Here is a 22,576-nt window from a genome sequence, read left to right as displayed (position 1 = left end):
TGCATTAGGTCTTTATGATAGATCCAGGTCATTATTACTGAGAGATGGAGAATGGAGAAATGAAAAGTATGTATAATTCCACTAAGCTGATACTAGCTCAGATCGGGTTTTGGGATAGTTGTATGTATATATGTGTGTATGTTTGGGTATCCAGGGCTTTCCTCTTCTATTACCTTTAGTATGTGTAAATCTGACTGCTGCTGATCTAGTCATGAACCTAAATGGTGCATTGAGATTTTTCTGCATAACTTGGGGCTTAGGCTGCTTGAAACCAGAATGGAAAGATTCAAAAGATTTGCCAGGAGACCTCTCCATTTGCTCTTATGCATTGCAGCCCAATGTTCTATGACTATGTGAGCATCTTCATGTAAGAGACCGACAACAAGCTTCTTGAGGTCAGGGGCAATCGTGTTTATTTTTGCACCCTTAGTCTCTTGCCTAGAGTAGGTTCTTGATAAATATTTGTTGAATTGTCTCATGGTGGGCTTACTGCCAGATCTTCCTCCTTCTTTTGAAATACCAGAGCAGATGATTCCACATTCTCCCTTGGCAATGTGTTTTGCTCCCTCAGGAACCCTAGATTTGTTCTGCCTAATGGGTAATCTAGAGAGTTGCAGCTGCAGCACCCTCTCTCTTTTTCCTTATGCCATCTATGGTCCGGGGTATAAAAAAGTCAAATCAGGACAACAGTGAACGCCTAAAAGAAGAGCCTGGGAAATGCTAACTTGTTTTTCTGCATTTCTTATGCAGCTCGTGATGTCCATATGCATTTTATTCCATCATAAATCAGGGTAGTTGTGGTTTGGGGTTCATTTTGCCTTTTTTCCCCCTAGGTGGCAATGCTGGAGACAAAGTCCTCTGATCCTTAATTCCCAGATGAGAGCTCCGTGTTTTGTATACCATTCCCCATTGAAAGTGGCTCTGCAGGAATGGAAAGTGAGGCTGCTTCTGTCTTGTCACTAAACTATGCAGATATGAATCAGGAAACACACCAGGGACCTCATGCCTTCTGAAGGAGAACAGCAGTCTTGTTAACTAGTCACTTGTCAGACAAGACTGGCACTTTATGGGGATGTAATACTGCATTCAGACAGCCCATAAAAGTTCCATAGAGCCAGTAGTCTATGTGTCCTTATCTCTTTCCTATACCTATGGAAGTATGTAGTAATTATTCAAGGAGAAGAATTTTCTGGCCCTCTGGTTTTACAAGAGAAAGTAACCTTTTCTAATATCCTTCATGTTCTATCCAGGAAGAAAGGTTAAAATTTTTGGCTTCATTAATAGAGACATAGTATTCAAGGAACTTTATAGATTAGATAAAATAAACATTCAGTTTCTTATTGTATGCAAGAGTAAATTAAGACACACAGAGAGGGATTTGCCCAGGATAGATCTAAAATCACAGGATTTTAGAGCTGAAAAGAACTTAGAGATCATCATTCAGAAAGGCGATAGTTTACTTTGACCACAAGTGTCTGATTCAATCTGAGAGGTTGGGCCCAGTTTTGGGTACCATGATTTAAAAGACTGTAGATAAGCTAGAGCATGTCTAAAGAAGGGTGATCATGTTGTTGAAAAAATTTCAAAAGTATGAGGACTATTTGAAGGAGCAGGTATAGCCTGGGAAAAAAAGGCTTAGATGGAAGATTACAATACTGATCTTTATATGGAAGACAGTCCTTTCTCCAGAGGGCAGAATTGCAGTCACTGATTGGAAGTTGTGGAGAGGCATTTTTCAGTTTCTTATGAAAAAAAAATTCCTAACAACTGTAACTAAAAGCAGAATATATTTCCTAAAAAGGTAGTCTTTAATTACTCAACCATCAACATTTATTAAGGACCTTCTATTGCCAGATATTTTGCTTTAAGGTCCTCAGAGAGAAAAATAGAAAACCACTGGGTATAAATGTTGTAGAAAAGATTCCTCTAATTATGAGTTCCTTTCAAACTCAGATTCTATGATTAAGCTTATAGTATTATTCTTTAAAAGTCATACTTATTCATCATAATAGAGATTCCCATTTAGCATATACCTAAAAATTATCTCTTGAATAGCTCTTCTGCTGATGTTTTTATTGTCTTAGTCTGGGAGAGCAATACCTCCATACCTGGGGTTGATGGTCAGAGCCATAACATAGAATTTTGGTACCCAGGAAACATTCACTTGGGGGACAAGATTGTAGTCACATTAGTCACATTTTTTGTGGGAAAGATTAATTCATTTATTCAGGTTTATACAGCTAGAAAGTGCCTGAGGCCAGATTTGAATTCAGATTCTCCTGACTCCAGGGCCAGTACTTTATCCATTGGGCCACCTCAGTGACCCATTATAATTGTACTAGGGAAAGGAATAGCTTAATTCCCAGAAAGTATGGCTAAATATCTCTGAGATAATTGGGGTTAAGTGACTTGCCCAGGGTTACACAGCAAGGAAGTGTTAAGTGTCTGAAACCAGATTTGAACTCATGTCTTTCTGATTTCAGGGCTAGTGCTCTATCCATTGCACCATCTAGCCACCCTTAACTTTTAGAGGAGGCCAACTTTTAGAGGAGGGATGTGATAGGTGGAGAATGCAGCCTAATATGGGAAGATGGATCCTAAGACAGGAACAGAACCTTTGTAGGGTAGGTAGCATGGGGAATTGGAAGAACTTGCAGAGCATCAGGATGGGTAGGTATGACGAGCTGGAGAATTACTAGGAAAGGAAATGTACTTCCATCTTTGGATGTTACTACTCTGGGGCCAACTGGAACAACCCCTAGTTACTGTCTTGCTCTATTTACAATTCTGAGGATGGTCAGTGCTAGTCAGGGAATTTTCCAAAAAGAAGATGCCCTATTAGCCATTCCTATGATGAGGACTTTCTATGTGCCTGCAGTTCCAGTTCATTCTCAGCTGGGAATTAAAAAGAATAAAGATCTCTTTTGGCAGTAAACAGAAGAGAATTTTATAATCTTTACTAACCATTTTTCTTTTCTCATTTAATTATCTGGGATAGCTAATTACTAAAACACAATGGCTCTTTAGTTTGAGAGTGACCACAACCCATACTGGTGCTTCTCTCTAATGAGCTTGTGATTATATTTTGTTTTTGAAGAGCATCAATGACATTATGTGTCCTGGCTTTCATGTGAACTGGATTTGTGAGATGGAGTTGCACAAAATAATCAGCTTTACTTTCTCTTCCAGAGTTTTCTAAGTCCCAGTGGCAAGACAAAAAGCAGAATGATTGGCAATGGCTCAGAATGCAGTAGATGACCTTAGCTTTTCTGATGTCTGATCGAGCTCTAAGAGCTCCATAGCACTTGCTTCAGCTTACCTTCATGATCATTGAAACAAAATGCTCTTATCCTCCCATTCTGTGAGGGGGAAGTTTTCATATGCTTGAGTTAGACAACCCCATAACTCACCTTGAGAGCATCAAGATTGAAAATTACACAAGGAAACTAAATGATACTCTTTTGTCCATGAGAAATCTCAGCCAAAAAAATTTCATGGGATTCTGTCTCATGAGACAACTCTCTAACACAAGGCAGATCCAAGGAAAATGATGTTTGAACTTGAAAACAACTCAAAATATGCATTTATCCTTGAAGTAGACAATAATGTAGGCCAGCCATATCCAGAGCTCATGAGTCAAATAAAGAGCTTTCATGTATAACTAAAGACCCTTTATAACATTTAATTTTTATATTAGAATATTTTATGATTCTAAACTATAGAGGATGTACAGTGGTCACAAGGCTCTTTAAGTTAATGACAATTGTAAATGTGATCGGAATCACATTGCTACTAGTTCTACTGATATATAATATTTCATTAGAGACAGATGTCATGTAGCAGCTGGAGAGTCAGCCCTGAAATCAATCTTCCCTCTGCTAGACACTAGTTGTATGGTTTTGGTCACTTAATCTACCATTCCTCTCTGCTTATAAATGAATGGCACAGGAACTTTCGCTAGATGGAATTCCCTATATGAATGAAATTATAGGTTTAGTCCTTATCTACTGTCTTTATTCCTTCAATATGTTGATTTGTGTAAATTCTTTCTGATTTAGGCCATGAAACCTGAAAACTGAAGACCATGTGTAAATGGTTTCGATGTGAAACTTGAATCCCAAAGTCCATTCATACAGTACTCTCTCTTCATTGATGGAGCCAATGTACCAGCATCAGAAATGGGGTAAAGTTGTTAAGAGCAAGATAGAAGAGATCATTAGTCTTTTGGATTTTTTCAGGATCTGCTTCCCATTTCGAGAGAGAAGATGGATGATGTTAATCCCATTTCAGATCGCAGAAGGGAAAACAAGACCCTTGGAAGAAGATGACATAAGAAGAACTAAAGATCTCCATCATGTCCCTTTTCCCAGCTTGCTACACTAGGGACTTTAGAGAACTTCCCCTTTACTGAGATCTGGTATTCTTTGTAGAGTTAAGTCAACTTCCAAAGAGACAACTTTTTCATTCTATATTGTCTAGTATATATCCTAATAAGTATACTTCTGATTTGTTTCATGATAAATTTAGATAAATGGGTTTCTTTGCTATTTGCTATGTGTCTATACATTTTGGACCTGGTATTTGATGTCAATACTTAGTTATAAAGCTTGGGTCCTTCTTTCCCCATCAATGAACAGCAATCAAAATGTCTTGAACTTGAAAACTATATCTTCTAGATCCCGGCTTCATAAACTATAGGTCATGACTCCATATATAGAACCCTTAACTATCGCAAAGCACAGTTCAAATGTTTTAAATCTTCAGTGCCTGACATAGAATAGATGCTCAATAATATATGTTGAATTGAATTGGACCAGAGACATTTTTTCAGTAATGCCATGAATACTATAGCCAAACCTTGTCACTTCAAAGTCTCACACTGAAAAGGCAACATAGTATCATATGAAGAATACTGAACTTGAAGACAGAAAATCTGCATTAAATCTTGGGAAATTTCTTATTGTGTGACTTTGGGAAAAATGACATCCCTGGGTCTCAATTTTCTCATCTGTAAAATGGCTGATTGATTAGTGGGAGAGCATTCAAGGGAGAAGAACTAGGACAATAAAGGACATTAACTTCAAGCCATATGAAGGAATGGTATGTTTAATTGAGAGTAAATGGGGGGTCAGGTGATGAGAGCAAGATGAGGGCAGGAAGTAAAGTGATGAGAGAAGAACAAAGGGACTATAATAAGAAAGGATTGACTTAATCTGCATGGCTCCAAAAGTAAAAAAAACAAAAAAACAAAAAACAACTTTCAAACAATTAAAGCTATCCCAAAGAGTAATGGCTCTTCTGCTTTAGATGATGGAGGATGCCTCTCCCTAGACTACTTTAAGCAAAGGATACTATGTGATAGGATTAATATTTATCAGTGGTTCTCTGTAATATGAGTTAGAACCATTCACTTTCCTTTACTCCTGCAATAGGGTTAGTTTTCCCTAAAAGGCAACAAAGTTATCGTTGGGACTTGATTGGCCTTTTCCTGCCTTGATACAGGTTCCTGATCACCTATAAGCATTAAAAGTCTCATTCACTTTTACATTTCTCAGGAAAACTGAATATGCCAAGTTTTGTTTTCAATACTGCATGAAATAAGGGAAAGATTTTTTTTTTTAGAAAATAGAACTCATTTAAAAATAAAATTGTCGAAATTTCAAAAACAAAGTCTTATTCACATGGTGTCAGGTAAATTTCTGAAGACTTTATGAGTCACCTTGTAGCAGGAGTTAGGGTGGGAGTGAAATGTGTCAAGAAAAGCTTAGTTCCACTACATAATTGTTGGGTCAAGGGAAAGTAAATATCTTTTTGTTAACTGTTCAATGATTCATTTTATTCCAATCATGAATTTCAATTCAAAGAGTGCTGGTGTTGGGTCTGCCTCTGACACTCAGATAACAATTTGTCCACTGTGCTATAGAAAGGAATATATTATATATGTATGTGTATTTATATATATGTGTGTATTGTGGTATTATACAGAGAGAGACAGAGAAAGACAGAGATAGAGGAAGAGACAGAGAAACAGGCAGAAAGCTTTTTCTTTGGCATGTAGAGAAGTTCCTAGGCTAAACTAGGAATCTTGTGAACACTCTTCAAACTCTGAGATTCTGGAATTCCTGCTGATGCTATGAAAAAAATACTGACTCTCAAGTCTTAGGACCTGGCTTCAAAACTTACATCTGATGCTTACTACTTTGGACAAGTTTAAAAAATTCTTTGGGTCTCAGTTTTCTCATATGTAAAATACAAGGGTTGGATCAGATGATCTCTGAGATCTTTTCCAGCCTTTGATCTCTGATCTTTGGATCTTTCCCTATGCTAATTCCTCTGATTCTAGCTGATTGCCAGTTGTTAATCCCTATAATATTGTTCCTAGAACTGTGTTTTATAACATTATTTTGTCTAATGTGCTTAGATGGGAGTCAGGATATGTCTATTGTTATTTATAGAAATGTACTATTAGATTGTATACTCTTTGAGGGCTGATCTTTGATCAGCAACTAGCATAGCACCCTGCATAGAATGTAATATTCATAAGGGTCTGTTGAATTTAATTAAATGCATTTTTGATAGGTACTTAATATATACTTTTGGATGATTATATTGACCAGGAAAGAAAGAAAGAGGGAAAAAAAGAAACCTTTTTGCTTTTATGACTTCATCATTTGCTTAATTCTCATCATTGAATGAATGTAAGGACTGAGAAATCAGCTCTGTGCAATCAAATTTACAAGAATGCATTTAGCAGGGGTATGGAGAGCAAATACCCAGCTGGCCTCCCTTCTTTTAATGCAGCAAAAGGATTCTAGATTACACTGTCCAAATCTGTCCCTTGTCTGCTTCAGTCCCTGCCTTTTGGCCAATTTCATCAGTGGTGACTCTTGGATACAAAGCCCTCTCAGTTCCAAGGGCTATTCATGCTAATTGAAAATTGATGTGTACTGCGCATGTTGCCATAGAAAAAGATGGAACAGCCTGTCTAAAGAAACTAGTTACCTCCTTAGGGTCTCGAGCAGTCTAAAATAATCCTGACTAGCTGTGATTAATTAAAGATGCTCTCTTTCTTTTCTTATGCTCCTTCATCTTCTGGTCTTTCATGATGGCCTGGATCCACAGATGGCAGATGGCTAAGGTCATCTCACAGGGCAGATTGCCTACAAATCAGGACTTTAGTCTTATTCCAGGCCTGATATCTTGACTGAAGAGACAGGAAATGGCAACTTATTTTTATATATGGTGTGCCAGCAAATTCATTTATTGTAAAAAAAAAATTCAGAGAAATGTATCCAACTTTATCTTCTGTCATCTTGAAAAAAACAACCAATGAATCTGATTTCTATGTGTTCTTCTTCAAATTCAGTCTGCCTTGTCTCTCCCCTTGAGGAGCCGTCTCTATGGCAATATATGATATGGTATACTGGAATAAGTAATGGAGATGAGTTCAAATTCCAGCTGTTACTTTACTGTCTGCATGATCAAATGGGAAAGTCATTTGGGATTCAGTTTCCCTGCTGATAAAAAGAAAATGATGGACAAGATGATTTGTAAGGTTCCATTCAGTTCTGAATCTATGAAATTATGAGCCTCTGTCTATAGATAGGAGCCAGTATCCATTGCTATTTCTTTTTCATTCCCAAATCTGAATATCTATTTCAATTATTATAATGAAGAGAATTAGAAAATGGAATACTACGTGATTTTATTTTTATGGAGGACATAATAATACTTTTAATCAAAGCATCAACAAAGTTAATAAGCACACAAAGAGGAAGTTATATTGTATTTTGTAAAACTGTTATATTGTATAAAACAAGATATTTTGCGATATCTTCCTTTATGCATTTGCTTCAAAATGATGAATACTAAGCTTTCAAAAAGCTTGATATGGCTCAAAGAGACACAGTTGGCTAACTCATGATATTCTATTAATGGCTACTTTGATCTCTTCAACTTATGATTCTAATTGCAGTTCATTATAGACATATTCCAATGTACTCTACCTTTAATATCCTTTCTGCTGCAATTTACCTTGTCTATTTTCTTCTTACTTTTTAGTTTTTGAGTCTTTCTTATTCTTCTTTCCTGAATTATATTAAGAGTTTGGTTGTTGTTATTGATTTATTCAGTCATAGGTAATTTTTCATAATGCCATGGACTACTGCATATCAGGCACCTCTGTCCTCCACTATCTCTTGAAGCTTGTCTCAATTCATGTTCAATGCTTCCATAACATTATCCATTCATCCTCTGCCTGCCCCTTTTCCTTTTTTTCTTCAATTTTTCCCCCAACATCAGGGTCTTTTCCAATGAGTCCCATATTCTCATTGTGTGACAAAGTATTTAAGCTTCAGCTTCAGTATTTGAGCTTTTAGTGAATACTTCAATTAATTTCTTTAGGTATTGATTGATTTGACTTCCTTGACGTCTAAGGGACTCTCAAAATTCATCTGTAGTGCCACAATTCGAAAATGTTGATTCTGCAATATTCAACTCTCACAGCCATACATTGCCACTGGAAAAAACCATAGCTTTGACTCTATGGATTTTTGTTGGCAAGGTGATGTTTTTGCTTTTTAGTATGCTATTCTTATTTGTCATATCTTTCCTTCCATTGAACATCTTTTAATTTCATGGCAACAGTCACCATCTATATTGAACTTTGAGTTTAAGAATATAAAATCTGACACTGTTTCCATTTCTTCCCCTTTTATTTGCTAGGAGGTGATGGGACCAGTTGCCAAGATCTTACTTTTCTTGATATAAAGCTTCAAATCAGCTTTCACACTTTCCTCTGTCACCCTCATCAAGAGGCTTCTTAATTCCTCTTTGCTTTTTACCATCACAGTGGTAACATATGCATATCTGGTATTGTTGATGTTCCTCTTGGCAACTTTAATTCCGGCTTTTGATTCATCCATCTTCTTAATCTCTTTTGCTTTTGTTAAGTCCCTCTCACTTTTATCTTTTATCTTGTCCATTTTTGTGCCAAATTTTCCCTGATTTTCTTGAAGCCATCTTTCATCTTTCTCATTCTATTATTTTCTTCTATTTCTTTGCATTATACATTTAAAAAAGCTTCTCTCTCCTTGGTATTCTCTGGAATTTTGCATTTAGTTGATTATATCTTTCCCTTTCTCTTTTTCCTCTCCTTAGCTATTTGGAAAGGCCTCATCAGACAGCCATTTTGCTTTCTTCTTTTTCTTTGGAATGTTTTTTGTTCCTGCTTCATGCCCAATATTGGGAAACTCTGTTAATAGTTTTTCAGGCACTCTACCAGATCTAATCCTTTAAATCTATTAACTAATTATACTTCCTATTCATAAAGGATATTATTTAGGTCATACCTATATATGTGGTATATATCTATATATAATCTGATGGTTTTCCTTACTTTCTTCAATTGAAATTGGAATCTGTCCATCTTGGGTAACCCTGAATGGCACAGCTCATAGTTTCATTGAGCTATATGATCTGGGGGAATAATAATAACACTAACAATAATAGTTAATGTTCATAGAGCACTTCAAAGGCAGCTAGATGGCACAGCATATACAGTGCCAGACTTGGAGTCAGGAAGACTCATCTTTGTGAGCTGAAATCTGGTCTCATTGGTACATACTAACTGTGTGATCTTGGCAAGGCACTTAACCCTATTTATCTCAGTTTCCTCACCTATAAAATCAGCTGGAGAAGGAAAATGCAAACTACTCCAATATCTTTGGCAAGAAAACCTCAAATAGAGTCAGGAAAAGTCAGACATGACTGAAACTGGCTAAGCAACAATAAAAAAAAAATGCTCGCATTTTCTCCTCATAAAAATTCTGGGATTTAAGTGATATTGTTATCCCCATTTTATAGATGAGGAAACAGAGGCAGATAGAAGTCTTGTCAAAGATTACATAACTATGAAGTGTGGATCAAATTTGAACTTAGATCTTCCTAACTTCAGTCTAGCACTCTATCCATGGTACCACCTAGCTGCCTACTTATTCTTTTCTTTTCTTTTTTTTTTCTTTCTTCTTCTTTCTTTCTTCCTTCCTTCCTTCCTTCCTTCCTTCCTTCTTCCTTCTTCCTTCCTTCCTTCCTTCCTTCCTTCCTTCCTTCCTTCCTTCCTTCTTCCTTTCTTTCTTTCTTTCTTTCTTTCTTTCTTTCTTTCTTCTTCTTTCTTTCTTCTTCTTTCTTTCTTCTTTCTTTCTTTCTTTCTTTTTTTGCGAGGCAATTGAGGTTAAGTAACTTGCCCAGGTGTCTGAGGCTGCATTTGAATTCAGGTTCCTGACCCTAGTACCAGTGCTCTATCTACTGCTCTACCCAGCTGCCTATAAACTATTTAATATTTTCTTGAATAAAGAAAAGCATCTGTTATAGACTTGGCCTGAATTATCTAATCAGAAAACTTTTGTAATGGATTTTCTAGTTCCTTTCTTATTTAGCAGAAGAAGGGAAAGCAAGTTAGCTTTGATTACACAAGGAGTGCAAGACTAAATATCTACCACTGAAATTAGAAGTTATTCTCATTGGCTGAAAATGATCCTGGGATTAGAGAAATGATCTAATTAGTTTGATCCACAAAATTTAAGTGTTTGAATTCCATTCTGTGTGTGGCCACAAGGGGCTAGATGTTCTGCCCTCAATGGAGTCAAGATGTTTAACTTAGCCATGGGGAACTTCCATTAAGGATCAGTTTAGAAAAGTTGGGTGGTACTCCATCTAGGAGAAAATGCATTTCTTTAATATGTATTTTCAATTCCTTCCTTTATATTATTTCTGAATTTATGTAGTCTTTCTTATAAATAAATGCCTAAAATATAAATGTTTAAAACAGAATCATTGGAGATAGAATATAGAAAGAAAGGAAAGGAGTTGGTTAGACTGGGACCTCACATTTGGTGACAGGATCAGAGCAAGGAAAGGCATGCTACGGGGGCCAGATAAACCCGAGAAGCGAGACTAGCTCAGACTCTAGTAGGTCTAGAAAGCTTGATGTCTCCTGATTTGGGTGTAGAGATTTGGGTAGTCTAGATATAAGACAAAGGTGAAATCCTGAGAGGCCAAAAGCAAAATTTGCTATATCAATTCTAATGGTACATCCAAATGATGCATAGGAAGCTAATAGCCTATATTCTTCATAATTCCCATCCTGCTTCTAAGAAAACACAATTGTCTTAGGAAAGAACCAAAACCTATAGCATGATGTGTGTCACTAGTTGAAAGGCATTAAAAATCCTTAATGTCCACTCTATTCTTATTATCACTACCACTACTACTAACACCTAATTTTTACATAGTGCTTTGAAGTTTGCAAAATATTTTATAAATATTCGCTATTTCATCCTAACAAAATCCTGGGAGACAGATGTTATCATTATTCTCATTTTACAGATGAGGAAACTGAGGCAGGCAAAGGTTATGTGATTTGCTCAGACAGTAATGAGGTGAGATTTGAACTTGATTCATAGTTCAATGGAGCTTTGACCATTTCAGGTCCAAGTCTTCTCTCCTCTGCATTTCTTTATAGACTCATAGGCTAATAGGATTTTAAATTAGAAAATTATCTTAGGATCATAGTTTTAGAAATGGGACTTTGGAGGCTATCTAGTCTAATTCTCTCAATTTATAAAGGATAAAAGTGAGATTGGGGAATGGGGTGAGGGTGATTAAATGGCTTAGTCAAGTTCATAAACACACTAAGCAATGAGATAATATTTCAGTCTATCTATCCCAGTAGACTTCTATAAGCTCTCAGCTTCTAGTTGGACCTTTTCAGGAGAATGGGAAAACTAAAACTGCAGGTATCCAGTAAATCATTCCTTAAGTTCCCTTAGAACCAATATGGTGGTAAATAAATTAACAATGATTCTTCTTTGAAGGCTGAAATCCTATCTTATAAGTATCAATTGACATGGAGGAGAGATGTTCTGTTTTCAAATTTTGGTTTAGAATTTGAATGAAGGTCTTCTAGAACATGAGAGATAACCTACAGCAACAGTTCTCAGTTCCTGGAATTAGCTCATTCAAAGGACAAAAAGCAGAAAGATGGACTATCATAGAAGTTCTTGCTCTGGCCAGGGGACAACATGTCTCTGTGAATGGTGAATGGCAGTCAAAAAATGGTAGTTAAATGAATTTCTAAAATAACATACACCAAGAAAAATGCTCATAGCCGTTAATCATGAGATAAAGATGCCACCCTTGAAATCTGTTGTGTGGATGAGCTGAGGTCCTAATGTTCCTGTTTTTAAGAGGTAATAATTCTCACTATCTTTCAGGACAATCCTTTCCCTTAACATAGTGCCAAAAAAAAAATTGTCTAATGGATAAATCTGCTAACAGTTCCTAAATTCCAGCCATATCAAGGTATCAAGCAGAGGGCCCTTTGTTAGCACTCCTTATCCTTTTCATACCAGTAGACATTGTCTCTGACCTTCAAGGCAATTCATTCAAATCTGGCCTTATTTGCTTATTTTTAATCTATTTTAAAAATTAATCCACAGTCTTTTGTTCATATGTTTACTGACTTGGTTTTATTTTTGTTTTCAGATGAACTGATCCCAAAGGATGAATCTGGCAAATTCATCCAATCACTCAGTGAAAGAAGAAAGGCTGCTCCTGGCTATGACTTGAATCTTATAGACTTGTGTTTTCTACAACTGTCAATGAGGAGCTTCTATTTTTCCTTTTCTATCTTCACCCTTCCCCGAAATCCCATCTAGGACAGACAGTTAGGACAGGTTTAATTCTCATCTACAGGAGTACAGGAAGCACCGAGGGCCAACAAACATTAGAAAAGAGAATCCTATGAAATAGAAAAATTTTCCATTTGATTGCATATGTAATCTGACGTGCAGAAGAATAGATAACAAGGTAATAGTATTGGCTTATACAAATACTATCTTAAAAAGGGAATCTTTATCAGCATTTATCAATTAATTCCTTCCTCTGAACCTCTTACACACACACACACACACACACACACACACACACACACACACACACCCTCCCACACATTTTAATGTTAAAGATAACAAAAATAAATGTAAACCTCTTTGGATCAATAATTGTTTTATATCCATGTCCCTATCCTCTTTACCACTAAATATCACAGTACTCTACTTATAAGAAGAACCTTATCTCAAGAGGGCTCACTACTACTGATCTTATACAAGTTTAGATGAGAGAAGTCTCTGACTTCTGCTCCTTCCCTCCCACCATCAACCCCAAAGAGAGAGAAGAGTTGCTTACTATTTCTGGGCTTCTCCTCATCCATGCCTTCATCTTCATTCTCAGGGTCAATATCTTCAGCTTGAGTGATCCAGTCCAAGTAGCCTTTGAGGTCCTCTTCCAGCTGCTGCTTCTCTCGCAGCTTTTGGAAGTCTCCTCTAGCTTTTGCCTTCTCTCTCTCTTTGGAAAATTCTCTGGTGAGAGAGTGTTGGAGTAGTGTGTGGTAGGTGGGATGGGAGGAAAAAAGGAGGAAGAAGATAGGAATCAGGAAGGAGAGGAGATGTGGGGATGTTGGAAAAAGAACATAATTAGATGAGGTTCCACAAGAAAACCTGCCCACGTACCATCCCCTTTTAAAGATACTCTCTCTATACACTTCTTGTTACATGACTAGGGAAGAAGCATTGAAGATCTCCAGAATGCTCACAAAACAGTCTAAATGGGGATGGAGAAGGTTGCGTCTATTTCAAATCATAATCTTGACATTTCTACAGTACCACTCTCTAAGAATCCCTTACATGTAGCACTTAGGAAAGCGTAAAAGAATGGAATCCATGATTTCATCCCATTTTAAATATATACTAGCCAGCACTTAGGCAGCATGGGAAGTTTCAAGGTGAATCAGGTTATAAACATAAAGGGCATCCAGAGGGAGAATCTTAGTTTCTTCAGTCTCCTCTCTCCATTTTTAAGAACATTCGACAGCTATTGGCACATTAATCAAATCTAAAACATTTTTAGGCCAAAGGTCCTTTCCCACAAAGAGAAAAATAAATATCAAAGATTCCAAACACAAGAAAATACCATTTATTGAAAAAAATGAACCTCAGATAATGTGAAAATTGAAAGATAAATTTAATTTTAAAGCAATAGTGATTTCAAAGGAATTAGGATTTTGCTGGAGAAATGGTTCTTGTTTGTTTTTCTCTTTAACTGTGATTATCTGTTAACTTGAATTCCATATAAAACTCTTTTGCTTTATTCTTCTGAACTCTAATTTGTGTGTGTGTGTGTGTGTGTGTGTGTGTGTGTGTGCATATAATTTTTATGTTCATGTGTGTTAAGGCTGGTGGGTCTGCTTATAATATAGGGTTTCAACCTTCAAAGAAGAATCATTGTTAATTTATTTCCCATCATGTTGGTTCCAAGAGAACTTAAGCAATAATTTAGTGGGTACCTATAGTTTTGGTTTTCCCATCCTCCTCCTCCTGAAAAGGTCCAATTGGAAGCTGAGAGTTTCTAAAAGTCTACCAGAATAAGATACAATTTCTTCCCCATAGACAAATGTTTTGATTGGAATAAATATCCAAAAAGGGAAGAAGGATGGGCAGTCCAGTTGAACAAGATGGCCACTTAACTAGCAGCATTATTACCATAAGCATTTAGAGTGAGCATTTTGTCTCTGCGGTCTGACTGCACTCACCATTTGGATGGAATGATGTGTAGCAATTTTCTGGCTGTATGTATGGAGGATAGGAAGGAAGTGACAAAAAGTAGGGAGGGGTTGAGGTACTCTCATTCTAATGACTTCTCTTCAACCGCTTTCTTAAAGACATTCTTGCTTGGATTGAGTTTTCTTTCAAAATTTGATTAAATCAAATTTTAATTTAATTTAACTTTCTCTTTTCTGGCTCTTTGACAGCAGCCATTTACTTTCCTATGGAGTTTTTATATTAAGGAAAAAGTAACAGAGCAGCTGGTACGAAAGATGTACATCCTCAAACTCACCTCAGTCCCTAATAGCACTTTATCATGTTCATGTGCCTGTGGTGGGGCAGGACAGGCGGTAAAGCTGGCTTATCTGCCTTACTTCTTATACCTTGCTAACTAGACCTCCTCTTGTGAGTCCTCATTCCTGCCTGTCACGTGTTGTGCCCTTCATCCAGAACTCCATTTCAATTTGTTAATTATTTAATTTTCCTCTCTTGTTATCTACACCTTTCCCATTCCTTACAGAAAATGAAATCCTAACTAATTTCCTACAGAATGGGGCAAATACCAGAATCAGGAGGGCACTCCACTTTTTGTTACAGGCAATCCAGACTAGGAAAGAGTTCAGATTCTAATCATAATTAGAACTCCCTGTGCCTCTAGAGGGATGAGAAGCTAATAGGATTTTAGAGCTAAAAGATACCTTGAAAGGTCTTTCATTTAATAAATAAACCAAGTCTCCAAGAGTTAAGATGACTTGTTCAGAATTCAGAACAAACTAGAATAGGGGGAACTAAGCCATTTTTGTTTTGGAACAAAACAATTTTGGAATTTTGGAACAAAGTGGAATGAGAATTATCTATATAACCAAAACCATAAGTGAAGTTCACTAAAAATGTGAGGGATGAAAAATGCAAGTTTTTGCACTTGCTTGGAAGATAGAGAACTTTTTTAGGTCTTGAGAATTCATTTCCTTGAATGAATTACATATTTTAAAGAAGGGCAGAAGATGATCTTCCTGTAGACCCAATGATCCTATGGTTTAACCCAGATGTGTAGCAGTGAGGAAGGAAATAAGGGCTGGTATGAGCCAAACCAAAAATAGTAATGATTTGCTGGATGGCAGAATCTGCCTCTTTTATCTTCTCACTTGGATGCCAGCCATCTTTCTGCACTGGGGCCTGAGCTAATGAAGACATTTAAACCCTAACCTGATGGGAGCTGTGTTGGGCCTTGGGACTGAAGCTAGTTTTACAATCAGTCACAGCCCTGGGTTTTGTCATAAGGAAGAAATACATTCATCATCCGCAATAGCTACCAAGAAAAATGGGCCCAAGAGCCCTGCGTTGTTTAGAAATGTAAAACCCACAAAGGGAGATGTAGTTGAAAAGTCCAGGCCGTATAGACTATTGGACTAGATGAACTTTTAAAGTCTTTTCCATTTTTAAATCGTATTCTAAGGTCAGAGCTGTGAGTAGCAGAAATTCCCTCTGAAGCTAAAGAAACCTCTTGCATACTTACTCACTGAAATGCATTTCCTGGCTTTTTTCAATTCAAGCTTTTTAAAACAGTTTTGAATCTGAACAAATTGAATCTATGACAATTCATTAAAACTCCACAGGTTATAAATTTCCTTCTTCATTACATAATTGGTTCTTCCTTTCTATTCTTGTACCAGGGTCATCTTGGTCAGAGGGATAAAGATTTAATGATTACAGAGCCAAAGTGATTCTAAGTTCCATAGCTTTTGCTGCCAACTGAAGGCATTTTTTTTCCCTTGGTGCTCTTTAAAAGAAAAAATGTTGAAGATTTTAGATTCTGTGGGACATTAGTTGATTTAGTTTCAAAGACAATTTCAGGAACAAACTTGAATCTGTCGTTATAATTGATTTTAGCTCCTGAAAATGAAGTTTCTTCAAAGGTTTGTAATTAAAGGTCAAATGGGAAAAAGACTTGCCTTACCCAACTCACAGGATTATCTTGAGAACAAATGAAATGATGAATATATGTGTGCATGTGCACATATATATACACACATATACACCTTTCTCTCCATATATATATAAATTGAATGTGTGATGTGACATGAGTTTCATGTAATATCTCATTTATATGGCATTTTCAGTGAATGAAATATTCTGGTTAAAAAAATTACTATTATCATCACTACCACCATTCACAACTTCATCATCATCATCATCATCATCTGAAAATGTCATTATACATCATCTTGTCAATGCCAGATAAATGATAGTTGACATTCACATAAACATTATCATTTACAAAATATGTATTTTATCTTTTATATTATTATATTTATATTTTATATTATCTCATTTGGTCCTAACAAGACCCCTGAGATAAGAAATGCAAGTATTATTGTCTCTACTTTCTAGGAGAGGAAAGGTTAAATGTTTAAGGTCACACTAATAAATGAAGCTAGATCTTTACCAAATTCATTGCTCAAATAAACCATTTGACCATAGTTGCTTCAAGCAAAATTCTTGCAATGTGGAAATCATTTTATTCTAAACAATTTTTCTTTAAAAACTTTCTTAAATGAAATACTGACTTTTATAGTTTTAAGATTCTCATCGAGAGGTGAATTTAATTTACATAAATATTTTCTTGTGTTGGAATATAAAAATAGAACATAACCATAAAAACTTCCCCACTTTCCAGCATTAGATCAGAGGATCTTGCTTTTCCTCCCACCTCTATTTACTATTTCCCCCTTAAAATTTTTCACTGACTTTTATTCATGAGCTCACCTGGGAATGAAAAATGGAATTAGGCCAGGACAATCTGTAAATAAGTTGCCCATACTAAGAGGAGACAGGGAGTGAGGGTAGGGTGGAGCTGGCCCATTTTCTTCCCCAGTTTCAGAGCAAGAACACCGATTCTGTGATGTTCCCAATCTCTCTGGGGCTTAGTGGTAACTACTCCTGACTTATGTACAAGCTGGCAATGACAGGCAAGCTTTTTTCCCTGAATGTCTCTTGGCTTCTAGGAAAGGTTACTAAAAGAAGATGATCTGAACTACTCTCACTGGAGTCCAAAATAATTGTAATGTCATCACAGATGTAGTTCAGTAAAAGTGGCAACAGAGCAGCACCAGTGAACCAGAGGCTCATCAGTAAGGGTTTCTAGGACCAGTTCTGGCATGACTGGTGTGAGCATATGGCAGAGTAGGTGGGTGGTGAGGAGACATTCAGCTGGCTCCCCAAGGTGCACAGATGCTTACCCATGGGACATCGAATACCCCAATCATACCCCATTTCCTCCACTTTAAAAAAAATCTGTCTTCAGAATTACATTGGATTTCATTCTTTTAGCCAACTATAATGGGTGAGATTAATGAACTTTTTCTCTTGAAAATTGAGGGAAATTATAATGTACCAGTCATATCTCTAGATAGTCTATTTCTTTAAATGATCAAGTTCTCTTTCCATTGACAAAAATGGTACATCAGCAATAGGGTCTTTGGTCTATAAAATAACAACATTTTAGTAGCTGATTAAAAAACAACTCAAAATTTTTGTTTGTACAAAATGAAGCTAAATGAAAGCAAGTCATATTCTTTTTTTAATGGTCTACTATGACCTTGTAATTTTGACAAATAGGTAGCTCCAAGGCTGCTATATAGTTAAGAAACAACCTCTGTGAGCCTTCCCTCATACCGATTGAATGCTTTCCCTGAAGGGGAAAAGCAAATACTTAAAAGAAATTAAGCTTCACATTATGGAGTGCAAAAGGGCATTCTGTTCTTGTGGAAAGGCTTCTTGGGAGGATACTGACATAGTTGGCATAATGAATAGCATATCATCCTGGTCATCTCTTACTGAAGCCATCTGTTCAGCCCATTGTCTATTATCCAGAACAGGAGATTAATTGCTGGGAATCTGTGCTCTTTACCCACATGGGCCAAGGCCATTTGTTTAAAGGTGCCTGAAACTGACTCATTTGTCTCACTTGGTTCAGTGAGACCCAGAGAAGGTATAAAGCCAAGAATGAAAAGGATAAATAAAAGAAATGAAAAAATAGTAATGTTTTCTTTGGTACTGCTTACCCGCTAAGGACACCGAGAACCAAGTTAAGAACAAAAAATGACCCTATGATGATTAGTGTAACAAAATAGATCCAGGGCCAGTCCCTTCCTACGGCATCATTGACCTAGAAGAATGGAATGATAGTTAGTGAGACACACTCTGCAACCGAGCATGGCGAAGCTCCACCGGGCACCCAAGTCACTGGTATCAGGAATATTGGGACCTAACTCTCCTCCAAGGCCAAATTGGAAGCCAAATGTCATCGATGGATGAGAGGTTTTGATTTGAACCAAGAGATTTCGTTTTTTGTTTGTTTGTTTTTTTGGTGTTTTTTTTGGTGTTTCCTATATCCACAAGGATACCATTCACGAAGAATCTGGTGATGGAGCCCTGCTCGGCTGCATTGGAAGGAGGACATGGAGATGGTCAGCTTACCCGCTCAAAACACCGAGAACCAGATTTAGAACGAAAAAGGATCCAAAGATGACCAGACTGACAAAATACACCCAGGGTAACTCATAGCCCATTGCGTCTTGCATCTGGAAAGATGAAGGAAAGTTGGGAGAGAAAGCAAGTTAGGAGAGAAAGAAAGCAGAAACATGTTAGAGCAGAGAGGCAGGTGGGAAAGTGTGGAGACAGAACCTGTAAAGGACCCATTAACCTGGACTTCATTTCTCCCATGAACATTAGGAACATTTTTTTCTTTTGTCATCATCAGGTTTTAAACTATCTTTCCATAAATAAATAATTGAGTTGTTATTTTTTTTAAAACAGATTTGAAAGCAGCCACTTAAAGGAGACTACTGTCTTGTACTTTCTGTTGGTGTAATGCCATTTTCAGCACGGAAAAAAAAAATTAACTGAGACTAGACTTAATGTACTTTCTTCTGTCCAGGCAGGTGTTCCCACAATAAATAATTTCCACATTAGTTAGTTCATGTGTTAGGAGCTGGCGAGAAAACTGAGAAAAAGGGTGATCAAGCAAGGTCAGAATAGACTCACGTGAATATCAAAGCTTCTACTGCACCTATGGGTCAATGAATACTCTCAGGCTATACATATCTATATCTATATATCTATATCTATATCTGTATATATATATGTATGTATATGTATATATAAAATGCCTTACCTTCCCAAAACTTTATAGACATAGTTGAATTAATTAAAGGAAGAAGAAAGAGAAAACTATCTTGTTTCCAACAAATTTGGATGTGTATCTCCTGGAATATCACCTGTTAAATTCTACTAGGAAAATTTGGAAGCTACTTGGAACTTGGCAAACTGAAAGCTACAGTAGATAACTATCTTAGAGTAAAAAACTTCTGTATAAGAAAAGAATACTTATCACTGTAGAGAGGGCAGCAGATGTGGTTTCTAAAGGCAAGGTGATGCTTTCCAACTTTTTATGAAGATGAAAATTTATGGGGTCATCAACCTTTCACTTACACCATTATGATGTCCATTGAAGTTATTTTTTTTTTAAAACAGATTTGAAAGCAGCCACTTAAAGGAGACTACTGTCTTGTACTTTCTGTTGGTGTAATGCCATTTTCAGCACGGAAAAAAAAATTAACTGAGACTAGACTTAATGTACTTTCTTCTGTCCAGGCAGGTGTTCCCACAATAAATAATTTCCACATTAGTTAGTTCATGTGTTAGGAGCTGGCGAGAGAACTGAGAAAAAGGGTGATCAAGCAAGGTCAGAATAGACTCACGTGAACATCAAAGCTTCTACTGCACCTATGGGTCAATGAATACTCTCAGGCTATACATATCTATATCTATATATCTATATCTATATATGTATATATATATATGTATATGTATATATAAAATGCCTTACCTTCCCAAAACTTTATAGACATAGTTGAATTAATTAAAGGAAGAAGAAAGAGAAAACTATCTTGTTTCCAACAAATTTGGATGTGTATCTCCTGGAATATCACCTGATAAATTCTACTAGGAAAATTTGGAAGCTACTTGGAACTTGGCAAACTGAAAGCTACAGTAGATAACTATCTTAGAGTAAAAAACTTCTGTATAAGAAAAGAATACTTATCACTGTAGAGAGGGCAGCAGATGTGGTTTCTAAAGGCAAGGTGATGCTTTCCAACTTTTTATGAAGATGAAAATTTATGGGGTCATCAACCTTTCACTTACACCATTATGATGTCCATTGAAGTTATTTAAAAAAAAAAACAAAACCAAAATTGTTTCTGAAAATAATCCCAACATGATCCTTGTGAATCTAATAAGGTAAGGGCCAGAACAGGCCTTGTCAACATTTTCCACCATCCTCCACATAGCTTCTTATTCCAAATACATTCCCCCAGTTGAGCACATACTTTGTCCATATTGTGGTAGAAGATACTCAACCTGATTGGACTAAAGTGCTATATCAAGTTCTTTCCTTGGTGTTTTGGCCTTATGTAAGTAGTGCTTGAGTAAGTAAGTGTTTGAGCTATTTCTATAACTTGCCATTTTCTGAGTGTTAAGTTAAAGGATGATTTGCTAAAGAACTCTATTAAGGCCTTTAGATATTAATAGTTAGGATGGGAGGTGATTCAGGCCAGTTCCAATGGTCTTGTAATGGAGAGAGCCACATACACCCAGAGAAAGTATTGTGGGAACTGAGTATGGATCACAACATAATATTTTCCCTTTTTGTTGTTATTATTTGCCTGCATTTTGTTTTCTTTCTCATTTTTTCCTTTTTTGTTCTGATTTTTCTTGTGCAGCATGATAATTATAGAACTATGTATAGAAGAATTGCACATGTTTAACATATATTGGATTATTTGCAATCTAGAGAGGGAGTGGAGGGAAGGAAGGGAGAAAAAAAATTGGAATAAAAGGTTTTTGCATGAGTGAATGTTGAAAGCTATTTATGTATGGTTTTGAAAATAAAAAGCTTTAAAAAAATAGGCTGAGATAGTATGGAAGACTTAATTTTTCTATAATAGTCCTTGTTAACTATGTATTTGTGATTCAGTGAAGGCAACTGGGGTGAGGAAGCATTGAGCTGGTGAGGGAGGGGAAGGCTAGGATGAACAGGGGTCAAAGACAATTAAGGTTTTAAATCTGGATTACTATCTGGATGATTTCTTTGGTGATATTTTCTTTGTCTGGTGCAGTACAAAGATCACTGATTCTTGAAGACTTGGGTTCAAATGTCATCTTCATCAGTTAATACTATTTATATATCCTTGTATAAATCAATAAATATAGCCCTAGACCTCAGTTCCCTCAACTGTTAAAGAAAGGGGTGGCCTGGATAGCTGATGAGATCCCTTTTGCTTTTTCACCAATAAATTATGATTCTTTCACCCCTTAAATGTGGGTTTTCCCCCAAGTTTCTAGTCCTAATTCTCAGCTCTTCCTATGCTCGCCAAGTGATCTCATTTGTTCCTATGATTTCATTTATCATCTATGCAGGCAGCTTCAAAATCACAATCTCTGACTCACCCCAATCTTTCCCTAGAACTTCCTGCCAGATGATTCCAACTCAGCATCCTGCTGATGCTTGAAACAATACCTAAAAGTGAACACCTCTCATTTCCCCTAAAATCTGCCCCTCTCTCTTAATTTCTAGTTCTGGGATGCCACCATCATCCATCTAGTCACACATAGATTTGTAATATTTAGCTTATTTTTAACTCTGACTTTTGAACTCCCCCACATCCAACCAGTTGGCAAGCTTTATTGATTCTATGTTGGCAAACTCTCCCAGATGTCACTCCCCACCTTCCACTAATCCCTTTAGCTTTCTAGTGAGAGGCAATCTACATGCAAAGAAAGCACAATTAGGAGACAGAGGCTCTAGGTCAGGCAGGGCTACCCATAGACATGTAGAAATCACTCCATCTTTC

At 36.6% G+C, this 22,576-nt stretch overlaps 1 protein-coding gene across 1 annotated transcript in view; it reads right to left on the bottom strand.

Annotated features, from left to right (window-relative positions):
- Positions 1-22,576, bottom strand: part of CACNA1C (calcium voltage-gated channel subunit alpha1 C) — an 808,853-nt gene that overhangs the window by 218,992 nt on the left and 567,285 nt on the right. Inside the window, exons 8-9 of the mRNA XM_052001637.1 lie at positions 18,725-18,828; positions 13,246-13,418 (exon numbers count right to left, since the gene is read on the bottom strand). Of these exons, the coding sequence (XP_051857597.1) occupies positions 13,246-13,418; positions 18,725-18,828 (277 nt within the window). The remainder of the gene's footprint in view (positions 1-13,245; positions 13,419-18,724; positions 18,829-22,576) is intronic.

This window comes from Antechinus flavipes, chromosome 5, assembly GCF_016432865.1.
Source record: "Antechinus flavipes isolate AdamAnt ecotype Samford, QLD, Australia chromosome 5, AdamAnt_v2, whole genome shotgun sequence".
Lineage (NCBI taxonomy): Eukaryota > Metazoa > Chordata > Mammalia > Dasyuromorphia > Dasyuridae > Antechinus > Antechinus flavipes.
Note: the sequence above shows the minus strand (reverse complement) of the source record. Positions and strands in the feature narration are given on the sequence as shown.